General features: G+C 51.0%; 1 protein-coding gene across 3 annotated transcripts in view; it reads right to left on the bottom strand.

Moving 5' to 3' along the window:
* Nucleotides 1–14092, bottom strand: part of LOC126929095 (tyrosine-protein phosphatase non-receptor type substrate 1) — a 46265-nt gene that overhangs the window by 13454 nt on the left and 18719 nt on the right. For all 3 annotated transcript variants that reach the window (XM_050745178.1, XM_050745180.1, XM_050745179.1), the window contains exons 3-6: nt 11308–11661; nt 4722–5039; nt 3793–4125; nt 1524–1637 (exon numbers count right to left, since the gene is read on the bottom strand). In XM_050745178.1, the coding sequence (XP_050601135.1) occupies nt 1524–1637; nt 3793–4125; nt 4722–5039; nt 11308–11661 (1119 nt within the window). The remainder of the gene's footprint in view (nt 1–1523; nt 1638–3792; nt 4126–4721; nt 5040–11307; nt 11662–14092) is intronic.

The following is a 14092-nucleotide window of genomic DNA, read 5'->3' as shown; positions in this document are numbered from 1 at the left end:
AGACTCAGAAAGGATGGCCAGGATTTCACTATCGGCCGCTACGAATGCTTCATCCCATGGGATGGGTTGTCACCTTTGGTGGGGAAGGGACCTGCTTCCCCACCCAAGGAGGAGTCCTCCCTGTGTGGGGCCCTCCAGGAACTTTAGGGAACCCATTGGGTAGGCGTCTTGGTGGGACATCTTGCAGATTCTGGAGAAGCAGGGCCTGACTCCAACCCTCCCAGACAGGAGCATGAGGCTTGGCCAGTATCTCAGAGCCAGCCCAGGAGGGAGGGAAACCTGGGAGGTAGAGGTGAAAGAGCTACCGAAGGGATGCGTGATTAGTGTACAGTGTGCCCATCCAAGCTCAGCTGTGCCAGGCCACAGAAAGGCAGCTCGGGACAGCACTTGTCCCTTTGGAGGTGGTGGGTCACAACCAGCATTTTAAACAGAAAAAAGAATATGACAAAAAAGAAAGTATCAGTTTTAATTTTATATACAAAGGGTGTGTGTATGTGTTGGGTTGAGATGTGAAATGTATTTCTATCTCGTAATAAAAAAAGGTTGCAGAAATACCAGCTTAAAATTGTCATCTACAAGAGTGGGAAAAAGAACATGTATTTATGGCGATTCTAGAATGTGTCAGACCCGTTATTTCACATGGGCTTATTTGGATCTTGTAACTTCTCCAAGACAGGCGTGGCTAAACCCATTTTACAGATGGGGAAACTGAGGCTTCTAGCGGCCAAATTGCTTAGCGGATACAACCAGGGTCTGGAACCCTGGTTTGTCTGACTTCCAAGTCAGAGGCCCTGCCACAGCACCAACCAACCCTCCCAACAACCAACACACACACACAGACACAAGACACACATAACACATGCACACGAACAAGGGGAAGCTGTGCCCTGGGTTTGACCCTGTGCCCTCCTGCTGTGCAGTCAAAGACTATGCACCTTGCCCTGTGAGGGGGCTTTCCAGGGAGGTGGCTCATAGTTCCGGGCTCACATACAATATGGGTAATACTCAGGGCTGACATTTATTGAGCACTTGTGTGCCAGGTTACTTCCCTAACAGTTTCCATGCAATCACTTGTTAAGTCCTCCCAATCAAATGGTGGCGCTATTATCTCCATTCTCTCTGGCCTCCTGTCCAGGGGCTGGTCATGTAACCTAGATTTGTACCAGGAAAGCAGGAGTCTGCCGGGAGGCTCCTGGGAAAGACAATGTCCTCCCTGAGACAGGTAAGAAGAGTCCCTGCCTCCCCTCTTCCCAGGTTGGCAGCTCCCTTGCTCAGTAGTGGCCTCTTGAGGACATGGGGCCTGGGGCAGTGATAAGCATCTTGTAATCATGAGGAAGAAGCCACGGAGTGACTCACCCAGACTCTAATGTGGTGAGGCCACTGCCCCAGCCCCAGCACCACTACCTCTGGACTTCTTGCTACTGGCAGAAGATGATGTCCTTAACCCAAAACACCTAATGGCGTCTCCCTCTGAGGACAGTCCAGGGACAAACCCTTAGGGAGGAAGAGGGGAATGCACCCACCTTTCTTCTGTCTGATTCGGACGAGGTAGAGGGCTGCCATCAGTAGGGCCACCAGCAAGGTGCACACCACGCCCACCACAATATAGATGTTCCGTTCATTAGTTCCAGTATTCTCTAGGGACCACATGGAATAGAGGCTTCACGTATGCAGATTAAAAACAGAGAAAACCAAACCCACCACAGCATTTCACCACTAAGCAGGCATCATTAGCTGAGAACATCTGGCTGGGCCTTCTCAGATGTCTCGAGTCACATGGGCACACTCACGGGTCTGTACACACTTGCCCACGAGGCTCATCCATGAACAGCACAAAAACCATGCTGAGGTGCCAGGGGGGAATATATTTGCCGCTGACAGCTACAGAGGAACCCCTGCTGCAGGATACAGGCAGAAATCTCACTCCTGAGGAACAGAAATGTTCCTTCTCATCTGGAGTGAACCACAGAGCGGTCACGAGGGTATCCCAGATCCACTGGAAACTGAATCAGCAGCTGGAAGAAGGGGCAGTGTGGCTACTAGGGTCTGCACAGCTCAGGGGCTCACCACTGATCTGTGCCCAGCACCTGGGCCATCACATTGGGCTCAGGAGTTAGCACAGGGGCTCTGAAGCAGGACTCCTGAAATGACAATGGAGGCTTGGCTGCCCAGGGCACAGGTAAAGGGGTCGTAGACTAGAACACAGTGGTTCATCAGGAGCAGGGCTCTAAGCCACAGAAAAGTGCTTTCAAATCAATGCCACTAAGTAGCTGTGTGACCCTGGGCAAGTCAGTTAAACCGCCCTCCAAACCCTGGCTGCTGCTTCTGTTATTGGGGCCAACGGTCATCTCTACCTCATTGGCTAAGTAAGGATTATATAACCAACCAACCAACCAACCAACCAACCAACCAACCAACCAACCAGCTAACCAACTAACTCTTTCATCCTGTTTCACTCAAAAAGCATTTATTGAGTGCCTACTGTGGCCAGGCCCTGAAGCTACAATGCTGAGCAAGATAATTATGGCCCCTACCACCTGAGACTCAGAGCTGAGAGGTCATGAAGCTCATCCCCTTCAGCACAGCTACGAGCAAGTGGAGGCCCAAAGAGGCACTGACTTGTCCAAGGTCACACAGCAAGTCTGCGACACAGCTGGCATGGAAAGCCACACATCTTGTCTCCCGATGCCCTATACATCCTAGGAAAACCTGGCACTGGCCGATGCCCTACACGTCCCATGAAAACCCAGCATTGGCTGATGCCCTACATGTCCTATGAAAACCCGGCATTGGCTGATGCCCTACACGTCCTATGAAAACCCGGCATTGGCCGATGCCCTACACGTCCTATGAAAACCCGGCATTGGCCGATGCCCTACACGTCCTATGAAAACCCGGCATTGGCCGATGTCCTACACGTCCTATGAAAACCCGGCACTGGTGAAACCAAACGGTCACTTTGACACAGCCCCAAGGCTCTCTTTTAGAGCTTCCCTGAAGGGTGCATGAAGGACATAAATGGCTTCTATAACTAATCCATGCAAGGGTGCTACTGTGTACAGGGCATCAGCCACATTGATAACAGGTGATGAAATATTCCATGGCTGCATTGAAATGCCAACCAGGTGCCACCATTTGCAAACAGAAGAGATGTACACCAACACCATGTTGCAGGGGCTGAGAAAATGATACCTTGACACCCTCACACTCTCTCAGGGGAGTGACAGCATTATCTCCTCCTTACATGAGTATGCCCTTTGGCCTAAAGTGTTCCTTGGGCAATCACACAGAAATAATCACATGTGGGATGGAACATGTACAAGGATGTTCACTGAAGCACTGACTGTACGTGAGACAAGCTGCAAACACCCTGAATGACTCCACCCCGGCTTCCAGTGGGGCAGGCTCCCAGTTGCAGCCAGGCAGATGAGGCAGAGGCTAGAAAGAGTAGGGAAGAGGGGCTGGGCCAGTGAGGAACGGGGAGCGTGACAACTATCAGGTGAAGAAGGCAAGATGCAGGACGCCATGAACAGACGGGCCCCCTCTCTCCCTCTTTCCTCCTGTGATATAAATCTATGTCAAAAGATCTATCAAGATGTGCGTCAAACCCTTACCAGTGGTGACTCTTGGAGTGTGAGATTTGGGGAAATGGAACTGACATTAAAATTCTACTTTATATTTATAGACTTCTAGATTATTCTATAATAAGCAGGAATTACTACTTTTAACATTTAAAAAACCCACAAAACTAAAAGTTTAAAAGAGCTGGGTCAGCTGAAATAGAGGCCTCACCAGCGGCGGTATTTGAGCCCTGCTCCTTCGGGTGGGCTGAGACCTTCACAGAAAAGCTTTCGTTCACCGCTGGCTGCCCGTCATGCTCCACCTGGCAGGTGAGCTTCACATCATCCCTATGGGCAGACACATTCACCAGGAGCCAGCTCGTCCAGTTATAGGTGCCATCCTTGTTCTCTGGAAGGGCTGAGGCCATTTCTGTCCGGGACACGTTTCCGTTCTCCAACCAGGTCAGCTGTAGTCTCTGGGGGTAGAACTTCGTCACCTGGCAGGTGACATTCACCTGGTTGTCTGCCCTCATGGACTGTTGAGTAACCTCCAAGAATGGTGGAACTGAAACAGCACAGGGCAGAAGCTGTGACCTTGTGGCACAGACAGATCACAGGGAGGGCTCCATAACGTAGCTCCCACCACCACGGTGAGGGCGTCACCAGGACAGTGCTAGGCAGGCAGCACGTGCTCAGACATTGAGGGTGCTCTTTGCATATGAATGAAATTACTAAGTACAATGCCCAGCACACAGTAGGTGCTCAAGGACTGGTAGCTCCTACTAGGCTAAGAATGGGTGAAATCTATAAGCACCACCCCTGGCATGCAGTTGGAATGTTACAACTGTAGCAAAATAAAGAAAACCACCAAGCACATAGAGGCTTAGCTCATAGTAGGTGCTCATTAATTGTAGTTGCTATTGGTGAAATAAATGAAACTGCGAGCGCAGTCCTTGGCACCCGGTGGGTGGTCACCTAGCCACTGCCATTAAAATGTTAGTAAGTGACCGGCACATCTAGGGGCATGGGAGGTGGGCAGTTAGGAATTTAGGTTCTAGGCATTTCAAGCCCTGGAGCGAAAGGAGAGTTGGATGGGTGGAGGGTGGTGGGGAACGGGCTTGGCAGCCAGGTGTGGGCTTGGGCTGGGTAAGGGTCTTCTACCTCGGATGGCCTCAGACAAGTTGGCAGTCCCACGAAGAGGGTCCCCCTGCAAGGTGACGTGGGCCACCTCGCAGATGACTTGAGAGTGAACGTCTCTGCGGGTCAGCACCACCCTGGCTGTGCTGCGGATGCTGTAGGACACGCTCTTTCCTGCGGGGTCCACGTTGGTCTGGACGTCTGAGAGCTCGTTCCCATTTTTGAACCATTTCAGGGTGATGTCTCTGGGAGAGAAGCCATGGGACTCGCAGGTGAAGCTCACTGTGTGCTCAGCTGTGGCCCTCACTGCGGGGCCCGATACCACAGGGGCAGAGGGTTTGGCTACAAAAGGAGCATCGATAAACAGGAGACATGACTGAGATGACCATCACTAACGATAAGCGTGTGACACGTTAAGAACCTTCCGAGACATTATTTTTTATCCTTCCAATAATGTGGAAGGATTAATGAGGGTGGTGTCCTTATTCTCATTTTACAGAGCAGGATGCAAAGGTTGGGAGAGGTGAGGTCAGACAGTGTAGGGGCAGGGCCCAGAGGGAAGTCCAGGCCTGAGTTCAAACTTCTCCACTCCACACAGGGTGATTTCCACCAATTTGGGCACAGGATCAAAATTAACGATCCATCTCATCCTTGGTATTAACTCTTTCTACCCTGCCCCCCCGGAAACAGTGCCAACCCCAGAGAGAGCATTTATAGAGGTCAGTACAGGGAGTAAGCAGCAAAGTGGCACCACCCTGACAGCTGGAACCAGGCCGCTCAGCCCATGAGAGGGGCAGCCCGGCACACCCAGCTCCTTGTGTGTAAAACGGGACAGCAGCATTTCTCCTTCCTGGGATGCAGCGAGGATTAAATGAGGCAACAGAAGCAGTCTTGCTTTGGATAAACAGAAGATGCTTCACAAAAATAAGCAAAAACAGATCTAACTTTAACCCAGACTTTATTCATATCCAAAGCTCTCTCTTCAGGTATTTATGAATTTACTTCATATTTTTCATTTTCTCCACAAATATTCCAGCAGGGGCTAATCTGTGCCAAGCGCTACATTTGGAAGGAAGGAATACTTTTCTGAATCTGGGGTCTTCTTTGGGGTCAGCTTTGGATAGATATCAAAGATCACCAAGTGTGGAGAAAGCCAAAGGGGTTAATTTCTTAATTATCAATAATTGCACAGACACAGGGCGCCCAAGCAGGCAGAAGCACTTCCTGGGTCCTAAAAGCACACAAATGGCTGAACCAGAACGTGGGCTGTTTCTCCCTGCAGATGGGCCCTAAACGTGTCTCCAAATTGCTAATTATTACCTTGTGCCTCCTAGCGCAGTCACCAGGAAGCACATATCACACATACTCGCATTTGTAAATATTAACTTGCTCCCTAACACCCGTCAAACATTTTGAGGGCACAGTAAGGAGGGTGTCATTTGAAGAAGTCAAATCATCGAGGCCAACAGCCTGGATGTCCCCACAGGGCTGAGGGGCTGCAATCAGTTCCCATTTATCCAGGGCTTCTCTGGAGCTGGACACTGGCTGCTCCCTCCATGCTCCTCAGCTCGTTAATCCTCGTTCCATCTCTGTGAGGGGATCCTCGTGTGAGCCCCTTTTAGGACGAAGCTCAGAGAGGCCCAGGGCCAAAAGTGGATACAAACCCCACCCTGGTAAGATGAAGGAGGCTGAATGCAAGCACAGAGCCTGGTATGTAGCAGGTGCTTAATAAATGACCCCTGTGCCTGTTATCAGGAGGTCTGGTCATTACTGCTTCTGAATCTACACATTTATCCTTTAGGCAGCAGAACAAAGCAGAGCGGAAACACCAAGAAAAGGCTCAAACCCTGCTCCCTGCAGCTCATGACAAACCCAAATGATAAAAGGAGCAGAAACCACCAAGTGAGGATTCTCTCCCCTTTTCTAAACAAGCCCCTCAGGAAACAAGTTTGGCGAATTGGCTTTCAAAACACAAACAAGATCACAGGCGCCTCCCTCCAGAGGAGCCATTTACGGAAGCTGGAAGCGATTTAAAGGAGGAGGGAACAGATTCCTCCGTGACAGCTTGGTGTGTCGAGGCAGGGTGGGTTCTGGGGCCGAACTGGAAGGATTTGCTGGGATTCCGGCGGTTGTTTACACACAAACATTTTCAAGATAGAAGGTTCCCCCGCCCTGAGGTTGGATCTGAGCAGGGCTTTGTCTGGGGCCCCTACCTTGGCCCCTGTAGGCCCGTATTATAAGAGGGGGTCTGGCCAGGCCACTGGGGCCTCCAAAGAGCTGTCCCGGGTACATGTTGTTCAGAAGCATCCACAGCCTGAAAAGCTGTTCTCCCATCTGGCACCACAGAAGACCATCTTTTCCAACTTGTCCTCTGTGACCTCCGGGTGTCTATCCCAGGGGTTCTTAGTCCTGGCTCTGTACTAGAATCTTCTGGATTAATTAAAAACTTTAGATGCCTAGGCCCATGTCAGGCCAATTGAAGAGGCATGTCTGTGGTAGAGCCTGGGATTGATTTCAAAGTTTTCCAGATGATCCTAAAGAGCAGCCAAGATTGAAAGCTACCTGAGCACACCCTAAGCACCGTTTCTACTTGAGGGCTGGAGGAGCACTGACCCATCTGAGGTTGCATGGCTTTGGCATTACAGAGCTCACATCTGTTGAACACTGACTGCAGGCCAAGTGCTGCCCTAAGCACTCTACAGGATTTAACTCATTCGGCCCCAACTCCTGGTCTGTGAGGCTGGTGTTATCACATACAAGTGAAGACACTGAGGCCCATGGTGGTGGAGTGCCTTCTCCCAGGTCACAGAGCCAGGAGGTGGCAGAGCTGGGATGTGGCCCAGGCAGCTGGACTCTGGCCACGCTCTCCTAACCACAGTTCTGCAGGAGTTCAGGGACAACCTGAACACCGCCACCATTCGAGGCTCTGTGTACAACCTCTCCAATCCTCACAGAACCCTTGAGGGTTGGCAATCATCATCACCATTTCACAGACAGGGAAGCTGAGGACTCAAGGGAAGCCAGGATTCGCCCAAGATCACATGATCTTGGGAAAACCCCATTGCTTACTAAGGTCTATCCTCTCCTCAGGCTCACTGCATCCTCATAACATCCTGGAAAGGTTGGTACCATTATCGACATTCTACACATGGGGAAACTGAGGCTCAGCAAGGGGAACTGGGTTGCCCAAGGTAACACATCTTAAAATAACACCTTGATGGCAGGGCGCAGTAGCTCACACTGTAATCCTAGCACTTTGTGAGGCCAAGGTGGGTGGATCACCTGAGTTCAGGAGTTCAGGACTAGCCTGGCCAACATGATGAAACACTGTCTCTATTAAAAATACCAAAAAAAAAAAAAAAAAAATGGTTGTGGTGGTGGGTGCTACTCGGGAGGCTGAAGCAGAATCACTTGAACCCAGGAGGTGGAGGTTGCAGCGAGCCAAGATGGCGCCATTGCACCCCAGCGTGGGCAACAAGAGAACAAGAGTGAAACTTCATCCCATAAAAAATAAAATAACACCTTGATTTGGGGGTGTCTACTCTGCACTGGGTGATTTATACACAGGAACTCAAATCCTTTCCATTCTCCCAAAGGAGTCCCTGATTATCACCAAGGGCAGCAGGGCCAGATCCTCATCCTGGCACTCTCTCCTTTTATAACAAGTACTAGGAAGGAAGAGCCATTTCTTGACCCTTTTACAGATAAGGACTCTGAGGCTCAGAGAGGATACCTGTGTGGTGAGCAAGTGGGGGAGCCAAGGTTTCATCCCCACCAGCCTGACTCACAGCCCCTGTCTCTGTAACACTCAGTTATGCGTGTCAAAGTGTGGAGAAATGCTCCACTCTTCTCATTCCGAACTCTTGCAGTTCTATAGCAATAAGCATAGGCTGAGGAACGAGAATTGCTCGAACCCAGGAGATGCAGATTACAGTGAGCCGAGATCGCGCCACTGCACTCCAGTCTGATTCTACAGATGAGGAAACCGAGGCTGAGAAAAGCAAAGGCACTGTCTCCTCATCCCCCAAGTACCCAACGGGTATTTCCAGCGTTCCCCAAGCTCTCGTGTCTATCAGTTGAGCAAGTGCCTGAACTTCATGAACCCTGACACTGACCACCACCTTCCCTTTTTCCCTTTGAGATCCTTGACTTCATGCAATTCTAGGGAGAAGCCTCCTGCCAGGGCACCCAGATCTGGTTACCCTATAGCCATAAACTGAAGTCAGTGGGCTCCTGACAGCCTGAGGGGAGAATATAAACTCTTGCTCCAGTGAGCCCCAAGCACCCACCAGGAAATGACTCATCTCCTTATCCTTAGTCCTCAGCACCATGAGTAGATGAGCATGTGGTCTGCTGGGCTGCAGGAGGCCCAACTCTGCTCCATGGATGCTGCTCAGTGATGTGCAGAGACCTGTCCTTCAGGAACAGGTTCCCATATCATGAGACATCTGCAGGACCTTTCTGATGGGGGCCAGTCCCTCCTACTCCCATAGGATTTGTTGTTGTGTTTTTTCTTTCTTTTTTTGAGACAGAATCTTGTTCTGTCATCCAGGCTGGAGTACAGTGGCACAATCTCAGCTCACTGTAATCTCCACCTCCTGGGTTCGAGCAATTCTCCTGCCTCAGCCTATGCTTATTGCTATAGAACTGCAAGAGTTCGGAATGAGAAGGGTGGAGCATTTCTCCACACTTTGACAAGCACAGCTGAGTGTTACAGAGACAGGGGCTGTGAGTCAGGCTGGTGGGGACCAAACTTTGGCTCCCCTACTTGCTCACCACACAGGTCTCCTCTCTGAGCCTCAGAGTCCCTATCTGTAAAAGGGTCAAGAAATGGCTCTTCCTTCATAGTACTTGTTATAAAAGGAGAAAGTGCCAGGATGAGGATCTGGCCCAGTTGCTGCTCCATGGCCTCCTCCCACCTCCCTCCTTTCTCATCCAGGGCATCATTTAGGCTGACAGCATGGCAAAGAGGCGTGAGCACTCTACTAGGAGTCAGCAGATGTGGGTCACACCTAGGTCACTTACTTGCTGTGACTGTCTAGGCACGGGATGCATCATCTGGGAACTTCAATGTCTCTTCCTGTAATATCTGCACAATCAGGATAAAGCCACCCTCCCTGCCTATGTCCAGGGGTTGTGGGGAGACTTGATTGTTATAATGTCGAGGAGGGAAATTAGGCCATCTCCACACACACTAAAACACACACCCCCTCTGATCTAGCAATGGCACTTCCAGTGGGCGTCTCCCACCTAAGGTCACACATGTATAAGGTCATCCACTGCAGGACTGTTTTAATAGCTCAAGGTTGGGGACAACTTACGTATCCATCAATGGAAGACTGCAAAATAAATCTGACATTTCCATAAGCTGGAGTATTCTGTAGCTATTACACAATGCAGCAGGTCTCCATCCTGATATGAAATCTCATCGAACGCTAAGGCTTACATTTGGGAGAGGTTTTCCAATCACCAATGGGTCTAACGGTCTGGATGTGAGTATTCTGAACCTTTAGGAAACTGATGAAAAGGAGAAGTGCTGGCTCCCTGCTTAGCGGTTCTGTTCAAGGAGCTTCAGTCAGCACCTGTGATGCACCAGGCTCTTCTGTGGAAACAATGTCTTAACACTGGGCAGGAAAGAGCCTTCCCGGAATCAAATGTGGGCTCTGGTCCAGATCCTGTCACCAACTGGTCCTGTGACTGTGGGCAAGGCCCCTGTCATCTCCTGACTTCAAGTTTCCACCTGTAACTGGGGGTTGGGCTGCATGGTCTGAGGGTCCTTCCTGCACTAATGTCCCAGGATCCGGAGTTAGAACGAGGATTCTGGTGCTCTGGCAGTAAATACAAAATGAACATCTTTGCTGCCTTAACTGAGGAACCCAAAGTCACCTAGAAGGGAGACCTCCTCCCTGGGGTGAGGGACATTCTATGATGACCCAGCTTTGTTCAGAGCCTTTAGTGACTGCATGAATCAGTCCCTAAACCATACAAGGGTTTTTCTAAAAGACCCACAGAAAATGCCCAAACCTCTGGCTTCTCCTCTTCATCAGGGCATTCAGATCAAACAGTAAATCTGTGTCTTTTAGGAATCTTCTCAGTTGATGTTTGGTGATGAAATAAAGGAAAGCACACCCCCGCTGCTCCCTGCCCTGGGTGGATTCTTATTGGAAGGGATGAGAACACAAGCTTGGTGGAGCCTGGCACACAGTAGGTTCTCAGGGAGTGCCTGTCGCATAGAGGAGACTCGGCCACACTGAGGGGGAAGTGCTCTCTGGAGGCAGCAGGTGAGCTCTGGCCCTGTGCCTGGGCAAGTCACTCTGTCAGTTCCCTCATCTGTGGAACCAAAGGGCTGGGCCTGATTTGAAGAGGCCAGGGCTACAGAGCCAGGCAGATGAAGGATGCAGATGTTCCCACCCTTTACCAGCCGTGGAGCCTTGAGCAAATAGCATGACATCTCCAGGCCTCAACTTCCCTTATCTGTAAAAGGGGGAGACATTAATTCATGAAAAGGAGCACCCACCACCACACCTTATTGTTGCTCTAAGAATGGAGGGTGTTATTATTGAGTTATTGTCACATATCAGGGGACAAAGGAGGCCCGTGCTGTACTCACCACGCACAGAGAGCTCAGTGCCTGCTCCAGACTTCAACTCCACGTCGGGGCTCCCTTTCCGGAACTTCACACAGTAGTAGGTGCCGGCATCTGCTGGGGTGATGTTACTGATGTGGATGGAAAAGTCCATGTTGTTTCTCTTTGTGGACTCTGAAACAGATGTTACCCGGGGAAAGTGGCCTTCCTTTTGATGGTAGATCAATTCCCGGCCTGGTCCAGCTCCTCTGAACCACTGGATGGGCCCCACAGGGATCAGGGAGGTCACAGTGCAGTTCAGAGTGGCCGAGTCTCCAGCTGCGACGGACACGGACTTCTCAGGCTGAATCACCTGCAGCTCCTCCTCACCCAACACTCCTGGAAAGGAGCACAAAGCCGTCATTTTTTTTTTTTCCATCCTTACATGATCCTCTGTGTTGCCTCAAGTGTTTATCAATGACTTTCATCGACAGGGTGCACACCAGGAGCAGGCTGTGAGGTCAGTATACTGCGTGTATTATCTCATTTAACCCTCACAACAAACCTGCAACATGAGCCTATATTCTAAGTGGGGACACTGAGGCACAGAAAGCTAAGTGACATGGCAGAGAGTGGGTTTGAATGCTTGGAACCTCTCTGGAAGAGTCACATCTGAGCTGGGCTCTCTAATTCTAATCTGAATGAGCCAGAAGGGAGCCTGGTGTTCCAGACAGAGGCAACAGGCTGGGCAAAGTCTCAGAGAAGGGGGCCTGGCATGTGTGGGGCTCTACAAGGCGTTGGATTCTGTTTCCAACCTGGTCCAGGATGCAGGCCCCGAGAAGGGAGGCTGTACTCAGCGGTTTGGGCAGTAGGAGAATGTGGTTTGAGTTCTGGATCAGTGGCCTATAGCTGTGTCCTTGGGCCACCACTCAGGTGACTAAGAATATCCAATGTAGACTCACGCCAGTGTGTTTGAGTCCCCGCCTGGAGCCCAGGACTGGGCCTGGCTAGCAAAGTGCCAAACAAATGCAAGAGCTGCCCTTAGTTTGCCCTTACTGCTCTCAGCCTTGGTTTCTTCATCTGTAAAACAGTTACTATGACCCCACCTCGATGGATCTCTGGGAGGATAAAACAAGCCAAGGCTGGGGACAGTGTCCAAACGCAGCATCTGGTTTTTAGAGTCATCAGACCTGGTTTAAAACCTGGCTCGCCCTTTGTTCTTGTGGGACCTTAGTTTATCCATTGCTTTTGAGTCTCAGTTTTCTTATCTACAGGATGGGTAGAACACCCCCGAGGCCTCTGCTTTGTTCTGAAAAGAAAACAAGATCACACATAGAAGTCACTTAGCCGGGAGCCGGGCACTGAGGAAGATGTTGTTACCATACACTGAATAAACGAGGCGGCGACTGCAGCTCAAACTTCACTCTCACCAACACCTGCTGATGCCCTGTGACCCAGGCCTCAATGTGATGGGGACACACTGGAGCTGGACCCAGTCCAGGCCTCAAGGGCTCCCAAATGGGTAGCGGGAAGGAGTTGTAGAGGTCGGCTGCAGGAGCCTGAGCTCCAATCAGAGACACTGGGGCACACAAGACAGGGACCCTGGGTGGAGAGACTGGGGTGCAGGGGAGAGAGCCCAGATAGGAAGAGGAAGGCAGGATGAGGTTGTCATGAGATGCGCTGAAGATGCTTAGGGACCGAGTGAGAACAGTTCAGAGCAAGGCACAGCCAGGGCCTTGATTCTGAATAAGGTGAGGTACAAGAAACAAAAAAAAGAAAGGCCGGGCGCGGTGGCTCACGCCTGTAATCCCAGCACTTTGGGAGGCTGAGGTAGGCAGATCACGAGGCCAAGAGATCGAGACTATCCTGGCTAACATGGTGAAACCCCGTCTCTACTAAAAACACAAAATAAATTAGCCGGGCATGGTGGCGGGCGCCTGTAGTCCCAGCTACTCGGGAGGCTAAGGCAGAAGAATGGCATGAACCCGGGAGGCGGAGCTGGCAGTGAGCTGAGACCGCGCCACTGCACTCCAGTCTGGGTGACAGAGTGAGACTCTGTCTCAAAAAAAAAAGACAGATCATGATCATAAAGACCTCAGAGAAACACATGCCTAAGAGCTAGAATGGGGGAGAAGGAGAGAATGAGGTAGACAGAGGAGTGGCAGCTACCTGGTATGCAGGTGACAGGTGACTTGGGGCCCCAGTTGGACTCTCCACTGACCTTGTCCTGCCCTGACCTGGGCCACCTTTGCCTTGTACATCAGACAAGGCTGAGGCAGATGTCCAGAGCAGCCCCTCTGGCTCTGGCTGGGCAGGAGAGAGACCCTGTGAATTTGCCCAGCAACCCATGGCCTGGCACCACCCCACTGGCAGGGGCAGGGCAGCCAGGGAAAGAGGCTCACAGACCCCTGTCTGCCCTCACTGCAGCAAGCCCAGGGCTATCTGCCCATTGTCCTGCCTCTTTCTCCCATTCCCAGCCTCACCCAGTCTTGACTGCAAGGGATCACCCTTGGGGCCCAGTTCTCATGGCAGGTGAGTGGAGACTCAGAGTACCTAAGACCACTTCACCTGCTCTGGGTGTAAATATGACCATTTCGACTTTATTTTCCTGACCAATCACTTAAGACCTCAACTGCTTTTATTGTCAGGAAGTCCAGCTTCTCATTTCATTTCCATTTGAAGTTGAACATGGCAAGATCTTCATGGCACAGGAGAAAAAAACAGAACCCACAGTGGACAGAGGCCTAGCCAGCATCAGACAGCCTGAGAGGGGTGAGGCTGGTGGCCAGATGTGTGGGAGGCCCGTCCAGGCGGGGACATCAGAGGCAGC

Source organism: Macaca thibetana, chromosome 10 (assembly GCF_024542745.1).
Source record: "Macaca thibetana thibetana isolate TM-01 chromosome 10, ASM2454274v1, whole genome shotgun sequence".
Lineage (NCBI taxonomy): Eukaryota > Metazoa > Chordata > Mammalia > Primates > Cercopithecidae > Macaca > Macaca thibetana.
The sequence above is the reverse complement of the archived record's forward strand: the minus strand, read 5'-3'. Positions and strand labels throughout refer to the sequence as shown.